Below are 17,201 nucleotides of genomic sequence, written 5' to 3' on the forward strand. Positions count from 1 at the left end.
TCTGATACCAAATGATAGGAGCGGAGTAGTGGATCGATCTATATTGCTCTCTGAAGTAGTAGCGGATACAAATCGATTACAGGGACGTAGCTCTCGAAAGGAAGAACGGAGTAGCTAGGATTCGGGAAAGGGGAAAGTGGTAGCCACCGGTTCGTTCTTGATCCTCTGGATGCCGATCCTCTCCTGGCCGTTCGTTACTTGTAGCGATGGGGTGGGCTTCAGTGCGTCCATTCCGGCCCGCTGGTGCGCGAGCTGGGCCGCCTGACTCGAGTGGGCCGCTGGGCAGCGGGTTGGCTGGAGTGGTCGTTGCCCTGCGGGTCCTGCTTGTCAGGGGCGTTGACATAATGCATGCTTTATAAGCATGGATTTATTGATACAAAACCAAGTACTAAGATAGATATGCAACTAATCAATGGATGCCAAACTATACAAGATAGATATTGCCTTCCCATCAGTAACCACTAATAAATCACAAAAGGGAGATACATTCAACTAATTTCCACCACCATGTCGACTCCTGCCAATCTATTTATACCCCTCCGTTCAGCTGTCCTTACCATCACCACGCCACAGCAGTGTCCTCGACTCATCCCATTGTTCTTAATCTTGCAGCCCCGCTAATCGACCCTCACCCAAGAGAAACCACAAGCCATCAACCATGACGACCAGCCTCCTCCTTGTCGTCGGCGTCGGCATCGTCATTTCCTCCATCATCATGGCCGCCACGGCGATGTCCATGCCTGAGGCATGGGAGTACTGTAACGTCGACGCCCTGAAGATGCAGGAGCTCGGGAAGTGGGCAGTGGCGGAGCACGTCAAGATGGCGAACGATGGCATCCGATTCATCGAGGTGTGGGGCTGCGAGGAGCAGGTTGTTCAAGGCGTTAACTACCGCGTCTTCCTCCACGCGTTCCACAAGTCCGGCGAGAAAGGCCGATTCCAGGCGGGCGTGTACGAGGGGGCGTCGAGCAGTGTCCGCAAGCTCGTCTCCTTCGACCCGATCATGTAAACGAGGTTTTTTCGTGTATCTGTAAGTGCGGAGGTCGTAACAAGATAAATTTATCAAGCGTACTGTCGTTTCTTTGATTGCTTGACATCGGTAAAAAAAAAGGTGACAATGTATGCAAGCCTTGCCGGTGATTAGTGTACGAACCCAAAGGTATCACCGTGGCAGTCCTAGCAAGCAGGCAATGAGTATCCTCCTCGGCGCTATCGTCCCCGTCGTCAGACCATGGGCATGGGGCACGCTAGCCATGGCAAGCCAAAACCCAGAAGCTCGGCCGTTGGCTGGGTGACAGAGCACGTCGAAGGCTGAGGAACATGCTCACTCAGAGTTTCAGATCCGAGCTCCTCTCGTTCAGACAGATCATCTGAGCGACGGCCGGTTATACCGGAGATTTGAGATTTCTTTATGTTTCGGAGATCGCGTATAATTAATATGATACGTATATCCCATTTTAGATTGAACACTGCTATGCATACGATGACTTTCGTCCCGCGAATCAATCTATGATTGGATGGTTAGAGGTATTGTGGTATCCTCAGCCCATCAGGGTTCAAATCCTGATGTCTACAGTGACTTCGTAAATTTTGAGATGATATGGCAGCTCAGTTTTTCGGAGGTACTCATAGGGATAGGGTGTGCGTATGTGCGTTCATATAGAGATGAGTGTATGCACATGTATATGAATGCTTGTGTCTGTACTAATATTTAAAAAAAGACGACTTTCGTCCCATTTTTGTACGTTGCTATGGTTAAAATCATAGTTTTTTAGGCAAACTCGTCATTTTTATTGTAATGTCACAACGTTTACAAGGAGAAAATAAAAGATCTTTGAGCTGACCTAATCAAATATGACCTCCAAAACAGGCCTGACATGGCACAAAACACATAGGCCCATTCATATGAGGGCCGTGTCATGTCGCCACGGGGGCCTTCCCTCCAGATACAAGCACGGCGTATAAGAGCATCTTCAGCTGCGCCTTTAGAAATGCCTTTTTAGGCAATTTCTTCATGCCAGCGCAGAAAAATCGGCTCAGTCGCGTTTTAGAAGTTCGATTTTTGTCGGTCTGAGTCGAAATTAGCGTCGGCGGGCCCAAGCCGAACCAGGCGTGCTGGGAGACGCTCGGGGACGCCGGGGCGAGCGGTTTTGGCGTGAAAGAGTCACGGGCCCGCCGCGTCAGCGACACCGCGCGTCGTCTTCCCCCATGCCTCGGTTTCCCGCAGGAAATCAATGGCAAGGCTGCCGCCGATCAGCCTTACCATTGATTCCTCACGGGCGGCGCGTCACGGGACGGCGCCGACGCCTCCCCTCCCTCGCACGCGTACACACGGGTGCGGCGCGGCTATATAAAGTCGGCGGCTTCCCTCGCCTCTGGCCACACCAGCCCTAGCCCTAGCCGCCCTAGCCGCCGAGCTCTGCCTCTCCCGAGAGCCGTCGCCGAGTCCCCCTCTCCCGAGCGCCGCCGTCGAGCCCTCGCTCTCCCTCCCTCTCCCGATGGCCGAGCGTTTCCCCGAAGATGAGGCGGCGGCCAACGGCTTCGGCCGCCGCTCGCTCCGCAAACAGGAGCCTTGGCTCCTGTTCCAGGCGAACATCACGGCGCCGCCGGACATGCGCGCCGAGCCGACGGGCTGGAAGCTTAGCAACGGGGGAGTGCCCATTTCCCCGTTGACCGACACCGTGGCCAAACCCGGGTACTTCGCTGAGGAGGTCGACGTCGTGTGTGCCTTCCTCACCGACGCCCAACTCTCCCTCCCCCAGTACGCCGCCGACAACCATGCGGCATGGGCGGCGTACTTCGAGCGCCGTCAGCAGCAGCGGCTAGCGTCCACCAACGGCGCGGCGGTGGTCGGCGGCATGAAGAACGGCGAGGGGCGCCGCCTGTGGTGGGGCGTCCCCGGACGCACACTCGAGGGCGTGCTGACGCACCTCGAGGGCGGCAACGACCCGCCGTTGGCGTACCCCCCGGCGAGGGCGGCCGCCCAGGCGCACCACCGACGCGACGGGCCATGGGCGCCAAGGAGGTTCAGCTCCTCCTCTTCTTCCTCCTCCTCGCGCTCTTCCTCGCACTTCTCCGGCACTCCGGCGCTGCTCGGCGTCAAGGCCGAGCCCGCGGCGGAGTCGTCGCTCGGCCGGCGCACTCGCAGCGTCGGCATCGTCATCAACGAGGGCGGCCGGCGCGCCTCCTCGTCGGCTCCTCCTCCGCGCTTCGTCAAGCCAAAGACGGAGCCGGGGCTCACGCCGGTGAAGGCAGAGCCGGGGCTCGCCGCCGTGAAGACGGAGCACGGCGAGGTCGAGCGCGACGATGACGCGACCCTTGAATGGGCACGCCAGGACTCCCTCAAGATGGTGATGGAGCGCCAAAGCGCCGCCCAGCAGCGCTTCGCGGAGCGCCGCCGGGGCCGCGACGAAGGAGGAGTCATCGTCATCGACGACAGCGGCGACGACGACGCGCCGCCGCCGCCACCAATCCGCCATGGCGACGCCGGGTCCAGCAGGGGCGCCCGCGTCAAGGAGGAGAAGGCCGACGACGAGGATGGCGGCGACGACGGCGACTACGCGGTGTTCAGCCAGTTTTTTTTAGATTAGTTTATTATATATTTGCTATGTAATGAAAATCGGCGAACTTTGTCCAAATATATGTCCAAATTGACCGAAATTTGTCGTGTTTAGCCGAACTTCGCCGAACTGTGCCGAAATTTTCTATACTTCTTTTTTATTTAATCACGCCTGGAGCGGCCCTGGGACCGGCGGCTGTAGACCAACTCGCCCATGCCCATTTTTTACGCTGGCTCACTTTCAGACGGTGATTTTAGGCGTCCCCTGAGGAGCCAACGGCTGGAGATGCTCTAAGAGAGCAACTAATTAACGGTTGGCTCTTCTCAGAAAAGAAAGTTAAACGGTCGGCCGGCGTGTGTGACAACCGGCGCATGTGTTTTTCAGTATTTTTGGCTATTTGGGGGTATTTTTTATCAAAAATAATAATCCCGCAAAAAGACCTTGGTAATTCTTTTTTACAAAAAGAACATAGCGTATCGGCACGTGGGCCTACCTCAACGGATGAGCATAACACAAGGCGTGTCGTGCGCCAGGAATGACCCGTTTAGTGTTGTATCATGCGCAAATCGGATTACAATCGCGTTCCAAATGTGTTTGACCGAAATCACTAATTAAAAAATATTCGTTGCAGAGAACATTATACTTTTTCAGGTTGAGACAAGTGACGCACATGCAACACGCCACTTGTCGCAACTAGGGAGTTTTTCCTTTTTTCGTAGATTCGTTTATTCAAAACGTTTTATTTTTTAAACCGTGCGTCTAAATGTCGAACCGTTTCCATCATTGAATTTTTCGCGTCTAGATCTTCAAAACTAGACCCCATGTTGATAGATTTTGACGAACATTTTTTTCATGAAAAAACCGGATAAAAAAACCAGGCGAAAAAACCGAACCGGGAGCATGGTTTTTTTTCCTTTCCGAAAGAGGCACGCCCGTGCCTCTTGTGGAAGCAAAACCGTGACTCTCGTCGAAGAAAAAAATAGAAAACACGTTTTTTTTCGTTTCTGAGAGGCACGGCCGTGATTCTCGCAAAAGCACAACCGTGCCTCTCGCGGAAGCAAAACCATGACTCTCGCGAAAGAAAAAAAAACAATAAACGTGTTTTTTTCCTTTCGGAGAGGCACGGCCGTGACTCTCACGAAAGAAAAAAAAAACAGAAAACGCGTTTTGTTTTTTTCCTTTTCGAGAGGTACGGACGTGACTCTCGCGAAAGCACAACCGTACCTCTCGCGGAAGCAAAACCATGACTCTCGTGAAAGAAAAAAAGACAGAAAACGTATTTTTTTCCGTTTCCGAAAGGCACGGCCGTGACTCTCGCTAAAGCACAACCGTGCCTCTTGCGAAAAAAATCGTGACTTTTGCGAAAGAACGAAAAAAAGAAAACGCATTTTTTCGTGCAAAAGGAAATTTTCGAAATGCCAAGAAAGACCGGGATAAAATCAAAACGTCGAAAAAAAACTGTTTAAAAAGCCGAAAACGCGTGCAGAAAAATAAAAAAAATAAAATCCAGAGGAACCGTCTAGAACGCGACACGTGGTGAATGGCTGAGAGCGTGCCAAGTGACGCTGATCATTGCGAGGCTCCCGACATGTTTGGCTAGTTTGTTTTTGGGGCGCTCCTTTTTTTAGTAACTTTTGGGGACCTCTTATTTGTCGCGTTCCGCGGCATATACACTCACCATCGCACAGGGTGCCGTCCCATTCAGTGGACTGCGATTAAGAAGGTGAAAAACTCGCAAAAAGGGTAGCACGATGGGCAGGACACGGGACTGCCTAATTGCGCAAGCTCGCTGCTAGCCACTAAGATCGAAGAGATCTTTTTTTTTGCGGGAAAAACTTTCAATCTATTCATCTTCAATCATGGTAGTACAACGAACACTAGAAATAATAAAAATTACATCCAGATCCGTAGACCACCTAGCGACGACTACAAGCACTGAAGCGAGCCGAAGGCGCGCAGCTGTCATCGCCCCTCTATCGCTGGAGCCGGGCAAACCTTGTTGTAGTAGACAGTCGGGAAGTCGTCGTGCTAAGGCCCCGTAGAACCAACGCACCAGAATAGCAATCGCCGCGGATGAAGAGTGTAGATCAAAAGGATCCAATCTGAAAACACACGAACGAAGACGAACGACGAACAGATCCGAGCAAATCCACCAAAGGCAGATCCGCCGGAGACACAACTCCACACGCCCACCAACGATGCAAGACGCATCACCGGAACGGGGGCTAGGCGGGGAGACCTTTATTCCATCTTCAGGGAGCCGTCACCGTCTCGTCTTCCTGAGCAGGACACAAACCCTAACAAAACTCGAAAAAAGATCTAAAAACGGAGCCCTCCCACCGGCAAGGGCCGAGATCCACTCCGCCTCCATGGCCATAGGGCCACCGTAGACGGGATGGACCGGCGCCGGCGCCGGCGCCGGTGGGAGGCAGAAAGCTAGGGTTTTTGGAGGCGGCGGCCTTAGCCACGGGTTGAGGCCGTCTGTACTACTAGATCCGGTTCCACCCAACTCATAAGATCGAAGAGATCTATTGACCGAAACACGGTGGAACACTAAAAGAACTAATGACAGTATTAGACTTAACACAATTTGACAAAATCCTGAACAAGTTTTCAAATTTTGAGCAATTTTTTGAACGTATGAACAATTTTCACAAACGCATGTTTTTCTAGGAAATCAAAGAAATTTTGAATTTGCCAAACATTTTGTCAAAAACATGAACATTTTGGGAATTCATGAGCAGTTTTTTAAAGAATGAACATATTTTGAATTTTGAGAACAAATTTTAAAATGGAAAAGAATTTCCAAATCCTGAACAAATTTCAAGCGCAAATTGTTTTTTAATACATAAACAAAAGTTTGAACAATTTTTGAAATCTTTGGAAAAAAATTATAAAATGGGAACATTTTTTGAAAACACAAACCAGTTTTGAATTTTCTGAGCACTTTTTGAAAAATCATAGCATTGGTTGGAAAGGCAAACAAATTTTGAACATTTTCTAAATTTAGAATTTTTGAACAATTTTTGCAAAACGCAGACAATTTTTGAATTTTGAGACATTTTTTAGAAACATGAACAAATTTTGAATATCTTGAATTTTTTTGACAAAAGAAAAAAAGAAAAAAACAGGAAAACTAAAAACGAAAAGAAGAAGGAAAAACAAAAAAGAAAACCAGAAAAATCAGTTCAAGAACCTTCTCCCAAAACCGACTACCAACCAGAAGGTCCCCAAAACCGGAAAATGATCCCACGTGTAGAAGTGCATGCTCTAGCCAATGCAACCAAAAAACCGATCTGATGGAAGATGGGCCGAAAGTGGGCTGCAATTTAATTGCGCCAGCCAGGTCTTGAACTCAAGACCTCCTGGCTCCGATACCATGTAGAAGTGCATGCTCTAGCCAATGCAACCAAAAGACCGATCTGATGGAAAAGACTAGGCAGCACATTATGTTGGGGAACGTAGTAATTTCAAAAAAATTCCTACGCACACGCAAGATCATGGTGATGCATAGTAACGAGAGGGGAGAGTGTTGTCTACGTATCCTCGTAGACCGGAAGCGGAAGAGTTAGCACAACGCGGTTGATGTAGTCGTATGTCTTCACGGCCCGACCGATCAAGCACCGAAACTATGGCACCTCCGAGTTCTAGCACACGTTCAGCTCGATGACGATCCCCGGACTCCGATCCAGCAAAGTGTCTGGGATGAGTTCCATCAGCACGACGGCATGTTGACGATCTTGATGTTTTACCGTCGCAGGGCTTCGCCTAAGCACCGCTATAATATTATCGAGGACTATGGTGGAGGGGGGCACCGCACACGGCTAAGAGATCAATGATCAACTCTTGTGTCTATGGGGTGCCCCCCTGCCCCCGTATATAAAGGAGTGGAGGAGGGGGCCGGCCAAGGAGGGTGGCGCGCCCTAGGGGGGAGTCCAACTCCCACCGGGAGTAGGACTCCCCTTTTTCCTATTAGGAGTAAGAGAGGGAAGGAAGAGGAAGGAGGGAGGAAGGAAAGGGGGGCCGGCCCCCCTCCCAATTCGGATTGGGCTTGGGGGGGGGCCTCCCTTGCTCCTTTCCCCTCCTTTCCACTAAGGCCCAATAAGGCCCATATACCTCCCGGGGGGTTCCGATAACCTCCCGGTGATCCGGTATTGTCCTAATCTCACCCGGAACCTTTCCGGTGTCCAAATATAGTCGTCCAATATATCGATCTTTATGTCTCGACCATTTCGAGACTCCTCGTCAAGTCCGTGATCACATCCGGGACTCCGAACAACCTTTGGTACATCAATATATATAAACTCATAATGAAACTGTCATCGTAACGTTAAGCGTGCGGACCCTACGGGTTCGAGAACAATATAGACATGACCGAGACACGTCTCCGGTCAATAACCAATAGCGGAACCTGGATGCTCATATTGGCTCCTACATATTCTACGAAGATCTTTATCGGTCGGACCGCATAACAACATACGTTTGTTCCCTTTGTCATCGGTATGTTACTTGCCCAAGATTCGATCGTCGGTATCTCAATACCTAGTTCAATCTCGTTACCGGCAAGTCTCTTTACTCGTTTTGTAATACATCATCTTGCAACTAACTTATTAGTTGCATTGCTTGCAAGGCTTAAGTGATGTGCATTACCGAGAGGGCCCATAGATACCTCTCCGACAATCGGAGTGACAAATCCTAATCTTGAAATACGCCGACCCAACATGTACCTTTGGAGACGCCTGTAGAGCACCTTTATAATCACTCAGTTACGTTGTGACGTTTGGTAGCACACAAAGTGTTCCTCCGGTAAACGGGAGTTGCATAATCTCATAGTCATAGGAACATGTATAAGTCATGAAGAAAGCAATAGCAACATACTAAACGATCGGGTGCTAAGGTAATGGAATGGGTCATGTCAATCACATCATTCTCCTAATGATGTGATCCCATTAATCAAATGACAACTCATGTCTATGGTTAGGAAACATAACCATCTTCGATTAACGAGCTAGTCAAGTAGAGGCATACTAGTGACACTTTGTTTGTCTATGTATTCACACAAGTATTATGTTTCCGGTTAATACAATTCTAGCATGAATAATAAACATTTATCATGATATAAGGAAATAAATAATAACTTTATTATTGCCTCTAGGGCATATTTCCTTCAGTCTCCCACTTGCACTAGAGTCAATAATCTAGATTACACAGTAATGGTTCTAACACCCATGGAGCCTTGGTGCTGATCATGTTTTGCTCGTGGAAGAGGCTTAGTCAATGGGTCTGCTACATTCAGATCCGTATGTATCTTGCAAATCTCTATGTCTCCCACCTGGACTAGATCCCGGATGGAATTGAAGCGTCTCTTGATGTGCTTGGTTCTCTTGTGAAATCTGGATTCCTTTGCCAAGGCAATTGCACCAGTATTATCACAAAAGATTTTCATTGGATCCGATGCACTAGGTATGACACCTAGATCGGATATGAACTCCTTCATCCAGACTCCTTCGTTTGCTGCTTCTGAAGCAGCTATGTACTCCGCTTCACATGTAGATCTCGCCACGACGCTTTGTTTAGAACTGCACCAACTGACAGCTCCACCGTTTAATGTAAATACGTATCCGGTTTGTGATTTAGAATCGTCCGGATCAGTGTCAAAGCTTGCATCAATGTAACCATTTATGATGAGCTCTTTGTCACCTCCATATACGAGAAACATATCCTTAGTCCTTTTCAGGTATTTCAGGATGTTCTTGACCGCTGTCCAGTGATCCACTCCTGGATTACTTTGGTACCTCCCTGCTAGACTTATAGCAAGGCACACATCAGATCTGGTACACAGCATTGCATACATGATAGAGCCTATGGCTGAAGCATAGGGAACATCTTTCATTTTCTCTCTATCTTCTGCAGTGGTCGGGCATTGAGTCTTACTCAACTTCACACCTTGTAACACAGGCAAGAATCCTTTCTTTGCTTGATCCATTTTGTACTTCTTCAAAACTTTGTCAAGGTATGTGCTTTGTGAAAGTCCAATTAAGCGTCTTGATCTATCTCTATAGATCTTAATGCCCAATATGTAAGCAGCTTCACCGAGGTCTTTCATTGAAAAACTTTTATTCAAGTATCCCTTTATGCTATCCAGAAATTCTATATCATTTCCGATTAACAATATGTCATCCACATATAATATGAGAAATGCTACAGAGCTCCCACTCACTTTCTTGTAAATACAGGCTTCTCCAAAAGTCTGTATAAAACCAAATGCTTTGATCACACTATCAAAGCGTTTATTCCAACTCCGAGATGCTTGCACCAGTCCATAAATGGATCGCTGGAGCTTGCACACTTTGTTAGCTCCCTTTGGATCGACAAAACCTTCCGGCTGCATCATATACAACTCTTCTTCCAGAAATCCATTCAGGAATGCAGTTTTGACATCCATCTGCCAAATTTCATAATCATAAAATGCGGCAATTGCTAACATGATTCGGACAGACTTAAGCATCGCTACAGGTGAGAAGGTCTTATCGTAGTCAATCCCTTGAACTTGTCGAAAACCTTTTGCGACAAGTCGAGCTTTGTAGACAGTAACATTACCGTCAGCGTCAGTCTTCTTCTTGAAGATCCATTTATTCTCAATTGCTTGCCGATCATTGGGCAAGCCAACCAAAGTCCACACTTTGTTCTCATACATGGATCCCATCTCAGATTTCATGGCTTCAAGACATTTTGCGGAATCTGGGCTCACCATCGCTTCTCCATAGTTCGTAGGTTCATCATGATCTAGTAGCATGACTTCCAGAACAGGATTATCGTACCACTCTGGTGCGGATCTTACTCTGGTTGATCTACGAGGTTCAGTAGTAACTTGTTCTGAAGTTTCATGATCATCATCATTAGCTTCCTCACTAATTGGTGTAGGTGTCACAGAAACCGGTTTCTGTGATGTACTACTTTCCAATAAGGGAGCAGGTACAGTTACCTCATCAAGTTCTACTTTTCTCCCACTCACTTCTTTCGAGAGAAACTCCTTCTCTAGAAAGGATCCATTCTTAGCAACAAATATCTTGCCTTCGGATCTGTGATAGAAGGTGTACCCAACAGTTTCCTTCGGGTATCCTATGAAGACACATTTCTCCGATTTGGGTTCGAGCTTATCAGGTTGAAGTTTTTTCACATAAGCATCGCAGCCCCAAACTTTCAGAAACGACAACTTTGGTTTCTTGCCAAACCATAGTTCATAAGGCGTCGTCTCAACGGATTTTGATAGTGCCCTATTTAACGTGAATGCGGCCGTCTCTAAAGTATAACCCCAAAACGATAGCGGTAAATCTGTAAGAGACACCATAGATCGCACCATATCAAGTAAAGTACAATTACGACGTTCGGACACACCATTACGCTGTGGTGTTCCGGGTGGCGTGAGTTGCGAAACTATTCCGCATTGTTTCAAATGTAAACCAAACTCGTAACTCAAATATTCTCCTCCATGATCAGATCGTAGAAACTTTATTTTCTTGTTATGATGATTTTCAACTTCACTCTAAAATTCTTTAAACTTTTCAAATGTTTCAGACTTATGTTTCATTAAGTAGATATACCCATATCTGCTTAAATCATCTGTGAAGGTGAGAAAATAATAATATCCTCCATGAGCTTCAACATTCATTGGACCACATACATCTGTATGTATGATTTCCAACAAATCTGTTGCTCTCTCCATAGTACCGGAGAACGGCATTTTAGTCATCTTGCCCATGAGGCACGGTTCGCAAGTACCAAGTGATTCATAATCAAGTGGTTCCAAAAGTCCATCAGTATGGAGTTTCTTCATGTGCTTTACACCGATATGACCCAAACGGCAGTGCCACAAATAAGTTGCACTATCATTATCAACTCTGCATCTTTTGGTTTTTCAACATTATGAATATGTGTATCACTACTATCGAGATTCATCAAAAATAGACCACTCTTCAAGGGTGCATGACCATAAAAGATATTACTCATATAAATAGAATAACCATTATTCTCTGATTTAAATGAATAACCCTCTCGCATCAAACAAGATCTAGATATAATGTTCATGCTCAATGCTGGCGCCAAATAACAATTATTTAGGTCTAATACTAATCCCGATGGTAGATGTAGAGGTAGCGTGCCGACCGCGATCACATCGACTTTGGAACCATTTCCCACACGCATCGTCACCTCGTCCTTTGCCAGTGTTCGCTTAATCCGTAGTCCCTGTTTCGAGTTGCAAATATTAGCAACAGAACCAGTATCAAATACCCAGGTGCTACTGCGAGCTCTGGTAAGGTACACATCAATAACATGTATATCACATATACCTTTGTTCACTTTGCCATCCTTCTTATCCGCCAAATACTTGGGACAGTTTCGCTTCCAGTGACTAGTCTGCTTGCAGTAGAAGCACTCAGTTTCAGGCTTAGGTCCAGACTTGGGTTTCTTCTCTTGAGCAGCAACTTGCTTGCTGTTCTTCTTGAAGTTCCCCTTCTTCTTCCCCTTGCCCTTTTTCTTGAAACTAGTGGTCTTGTTGATCATCAACACTTGATGCTCCTTCTTGATTTCTACCTCCGCAGCTTTTAGCATTGCGAAGAGCTCGGGAATTGTCTTATCCATCCCTTGCATATTATAGTTCATCACGAAGCTCTTGTAGCTAGGTGGAAGGATTGGAGAATTCTGTCAATGACGCAATCATCCGAAAGATTAACTCCCGGTTGAATTAAGTGATTATTATACCCAGACATTTTGAGTATATGCTCACTGATAGAACCGTTCTCCTCCATCTTGCAGCTATAGAACTTATTGGAGACTTCATATCTCTCAATCCGGGCATTTGCTTGAAATATTAGCTTCAACTCCTGGAACATCTCATATGCTCCATGACGTTCAAAACGTCGTTGAAGTCCCGATTCTAAGCCGTAAAGCATGGCACACTGAACTATCGAGTAGTCATCAGCTTTGCTCTGCCAGACGTTCATAACATCTGGTGTTGCTCCAGCAGCAGGCCTGGCACCTAGCGGTGCTTCCAGGACATAATTCTTCTGTGCAGCAATGAGGATAATCCTCAAGTTATGGACCCAGTCCGTATAATTGCTACCATCATCTTTCAACTTTGCTTTCTCAAGGAACGCATTAAAATTCAACGGAACAACAGCATGGGCCATCTATCTACAATCAAACATAAACAAGCAAGATACTATCAGGTACTAAGTTCATGATAAATTTAAGTTCAATTAATCATATTACTTAAGAACTCCCACTTAGAAAGACATCCCTCTAATATTCTAAGTGATCACGTGATCCAAATCAACTAAACCATAACCGATCATCACGTGAAATGGAGTAGTTTTCAATGGTGAACATCACTATGTTGATCATATCTACTATATGATTCACTCTCGACCTTTCGGTCTCAGTGTTCCGAGGCCATATCTGCATATGCTAGGCTCGTCAAGTTTAACCTGAGTATTCTGCGTGTGCAAAACTGACTTGCACCCGTTGTAGATGGACGTAGAGCTTATCACACTCGATCATCACGTGGTGTCTGGGCACGACGAACTTTGGCAATGGTGCATACTTAGGGAGAACACTTTTATCTTGAAATTTAGTGAGAGATCATCTTATAATGCTACCGTCAATCAAAGCAAGATAAGATGCATAAAAGATAAACATCACATGCAATCAATATAAGTGATATGATATGGCCATCATCATCTTGTGCTTGTGATCTCCATCTCCGAAGCATCGTCATGATCACCATCGTCACCGGCGCGACACCTTGATCTCCATCGTAGCATCATTGTCGTCTTGCCAATCTTATGCTTCCACGACTATCGCTACCGCTTAGTGATAAAGTAAAGCATTACGGCGCAATTGCATTGCATACAATAAAGCGACAACCATATGGCTCCTGCCAATTGCCGATAACTCGGTTACAAAACATGATCATCTCATACAATAAAATTTAGCATCATGTCTTGATCATATCACATCACAACACGCCCTGCAAAAACAAGTTAGACGTCCTCTACTTTGTTGTTGCAAGTTTTGCGTGGCTGCTACGAGCTTAGCAAGAACCGTTCTTACCTACGCATCAAAACCACAATGATAGTTTGTCAAGTTGGTGCTGTTTTAATCTTCGCAAGGACCGGGCGTAGCCACACTCGGTTCAACTAAAGTTGGAGAAACTGACACCCGCCAGCCACCTGTGTGCAAAGCACGTCGGTAGAACCAGTCTCGCGTAAGCGTACGCGTAATGTCGGTCCGGGCCGCTTCATCCAACAATACTGCCGAACCAAAGTATGACATGCTGGTAAGCAGTATGACTTATATCGCCCACAACTCACTTGTGTTCTACTCGTGCATATAACATCAACGCATAAAACCTGGCTCGGATGCCACTGTTGGGGAACGTAGTAATTTCAAAAAAATTCCTACGCACACGCAAGATCATGGTGATGCATAGCAACGAGAGGGAAGAGTGTTGTCTACGTACCCTCGTAGACCGGAAGCGGAAGCGTTAGCACAACGCGGTTGATGTAGTCATACGTCTTCATGGCCCGACCGATCAAGCACCGAAACTATGGCACCTTCGAGTTCTAGCACACGTTCAGCTCGATGACGATCCCCGGACTCCGATCCAGCAAAATGTCGGGGATGAGTTCCGTCAGCACGACGGTGTGGTGACGATCTTGATGTTTTACCGTTGCAGGGCTTTGCCGAAGCACCGCTACAATATTATCGAGGACTATGGTGGAGGGGGGCACCGCACACGGCTAAGAGATCAATGATCAACTGTTGTATCTATGGGGTGCCCCCCTGCCCCCGTATATAAAGGAGTGGAGGAGGGGGCCGGCCAAGGAGGGTGGCGCGCCCTAGGGGGGAGTCCAACTCCCACCGGGAGTAGGACTCCCCTTTTTCCTATTAGGAGTAGGAGAGGGAAGGAAGAGGAAGGAGGGAGGAAGGAAAGGGGGGCCGGCCCCCCTCCCAATTCGGATTGGGCTTGGGGGGCGCCCCCTCCCTTGCTCCTTTCCCCTCCTTTCCACTAAGGCCCAATAAGGCCCATATACCTCCCGAGGGGTTCCGATAACCTTCCGGTGATCCGGTATTGTCCTAATCTCACCCGGAACCTTTCCGGTGTCCAAATATAGTCGTCCAATATATTGATCTTTATGTCTCGACCATTTCGAGACTCCTCGTCAAGTCCGTGATCACATCCGGGACTCCGAACAACCTTCGGTACATCAAAATATATAAACTCATAATGAAATTGTCATCGTAACGTTAAGCGTGCGGACCCTACGGGTTCGAGAACAATGTAGACATGACCGAGACACGTCTCCGGTCAATAACCAATAGCGGAATCTGGATGCTCATATTGGCTCCTACATATTCTACGAAGATCTTTATCGGTCAGACCGCATAACAACATACGTTTGTTCCCTTTGTCATCGGTATGTTACTTGCCCGAGATTCGATCGTCGGTATCTCAATACCTAGTTCAATCTCGTTACCGGCAAGTCTCTTTACTCGTTCTGTAATACATCATCTTGCAACAACTAACTTATTAGTTGCATTTCTTGCAAGGCTTAAGTGATGTGCATTACCGAGAGGGCCCAGAGATACCTCTCCGACAATCGGAGTGACAAATCCTAATCTCGAAATACGCCAACCCAACATGTACCTTTGGAGACGCCTGTAGAGCACCTTTATAATCACCCAGTTACGTTGTGACATTTGGTAGCACACAAAGTTTTCCTCCGGTAAACGGGAGTTGCATAATGTCATAGTCATAGGAACATGTATAAGTCATGAAGAAAGCAATAGCAACATACTAAACGATCGGGTGCTAAGCTAATGGAATGGGTCATGTCAATCACATCATTCTTCTAATGATGTGATCCCGTTAATCAAATGACAACTCATGTCTATGGTTAGGAAACATAACCATCTTCGGTTAACGAGCTAGTCAAGTAAAGGCATACTAGTGACACTTTGTTTGTCTATGTATTCACACAAGTATTATGTTTCCGGTTAATACAATTCTAGCATGAATAATAAACATTTATCATGATATAAGGAAATAAATAATAACTTTATTATTGCCTCTAGGGCATATTTCCTTCACATTATATGTCAACACCACGTAAAAAAAGAGCTATGTGGGCCGACATGTTCGATGGTACCTTCTGGTTGGGTGGGTGGGCCGATATGTTCCCAAAACCCTGTTTGCCGCATTTTGCTGCAAGTTATCATATGGGTGGGTTGTGTGCCGCGATGTGTGGGGTATGTGTTGTGTCGTGTCAGCCCGCAAAAAAAAGTTGTGACGTGCTGGCCTTAAGGCCTGGCTTCGGGGATCAACCTTGTTCCATGGCGGGCCGAAGGCCGGCTTGGCCCTATTATTCTCGTGTCGTGCCAGGCATGTGTCGGGTCAAAAGTCTGTGCCCATGCGTCGGCCGACGAGGCTGGCACATATGGCCAGGTTTGGGCGGGATATGTCCAGTCCAACACACCTTAGCACCTCTTCTACCTTTGTCGGCCCCATTGGAGATGGTTATTCGGCGGCTCTCTCACACATGTGTGATCTCATGGTAGCGATGTGGTCGTGACGATGAGGCTTGGGTGCTTTCAGCTATTATCTTGTGACGTCATGCCTACGTGTCCTTTCAAATTAGTTGGTATCACTAAGGCTCGTGGCCAGTGGCGGAGCCAACATTTCAAATTTGGGTGTACGGAGTTCCAATTATTTTTTGAAGTTGCCAATTTTTTAAAATAAAAAATAGCAAATAGCATCCATGGTAAGATAGTATGCAAAAGACAGCATCTAACAAGTCACAATACATATGGGGCAAGTAGCTGGCTCTGGAGTTGTTTTTTAGAAACCTCTGGAGCTGTAGCCAAACCGGTATCCAATGGGCCATTTAATTCGGGATTTGCAGCCCTAGCTAATGGGCTTTTGTACATTTAGGCTAGCTGCTTACTTATATGGGCTTTGGACCTGAGAGAGGTGGAGAGAAGTAGTGTGGATAGCTGGGCTAAACAAAATTGTGTTAAAAAAGGCTCGACGGGACAAAAACTAAACACGTATGAATTACTGGTGCCAGCCAACGTACATGAAGTCCAAGCCCATAGGCGACCCAAAGCCACTCAAAAAAAGTGATTGGTGACATTAACCAGGGAGGACCATCGTCAAGCAAATTAAAGCGCAAGCTATCTCTTTTACATGTGTTTTTTACATTTGAAGGTCGAGCCTCTAATGCCAAGGTTCATAATTCGGCAAGATTTTCTCTTAATCTAGCTTTAGGGCAACATGTGTGCCTTGGCCAGCCTCATGACGCAGCTTGTATCCCACACACTGTGGATTTTAATGAATAAAAATTGGCTTTAGCTCTCAAAGAAAAGGCAACATACATCATGCATATCCTTATATACTTGATTTTTTGGGCAAAAGTAATAGGGGTTCGTCGGTACACCCATGTACTCATTTGGCTCCGCACATGCTCATGCCCTATCATTGATTTGCCTTAGGCTGGGGCATGTCCGCAAGGAGTTCCAGTGGCGCCTTTCTTTACGGCCATCTCTGAGGACATCATGATAGTTTTGAGTGGAGCATTA

At 46.9% G+C, this 17,201-nt stretch overlaps 1 protein-coding gene across 1 annotated transcript; it reads left to right on the top strand.

The window, feature by feature from the left end:
- The first annotated feature begins 576 nt into the window (after window positions 1-576).
- LOC147976445 (putative cysteine proteinase inhibitor 7) lies at window positions 577-1,049 on the top strand. Its single transcript, XM_087519779.1, has one exon. It carries the CDS (start codon window positions 659-661, stop codon window positions 1,007-1,009), a length of 351 nt encoding a protein of 116 aa, XP_087375905.1. The 5' UTR covers window positions 577-658; the 3' UTR covers window positions 1,010-1,049.
- The last annotated feature ends 16,152 nt before the right edge of the window (window positions 1,050-17,201 follow it).

The sequence above is a fragment of the Triticum urartu genome, chromosome 4A (genome assembly GCF_056163025.1).
Source record: "Triticum urartu cultivar PI428250 chromosome 4A, HENAU_Tu73, whole genome shotgun sequence".
Classification (NCBI taxonomy): Eukaryota; Viridiplantae; Streptophyta; class Magnoliopsida; order Poales; family Poaceae; genus Triticum; species Triticum urartu.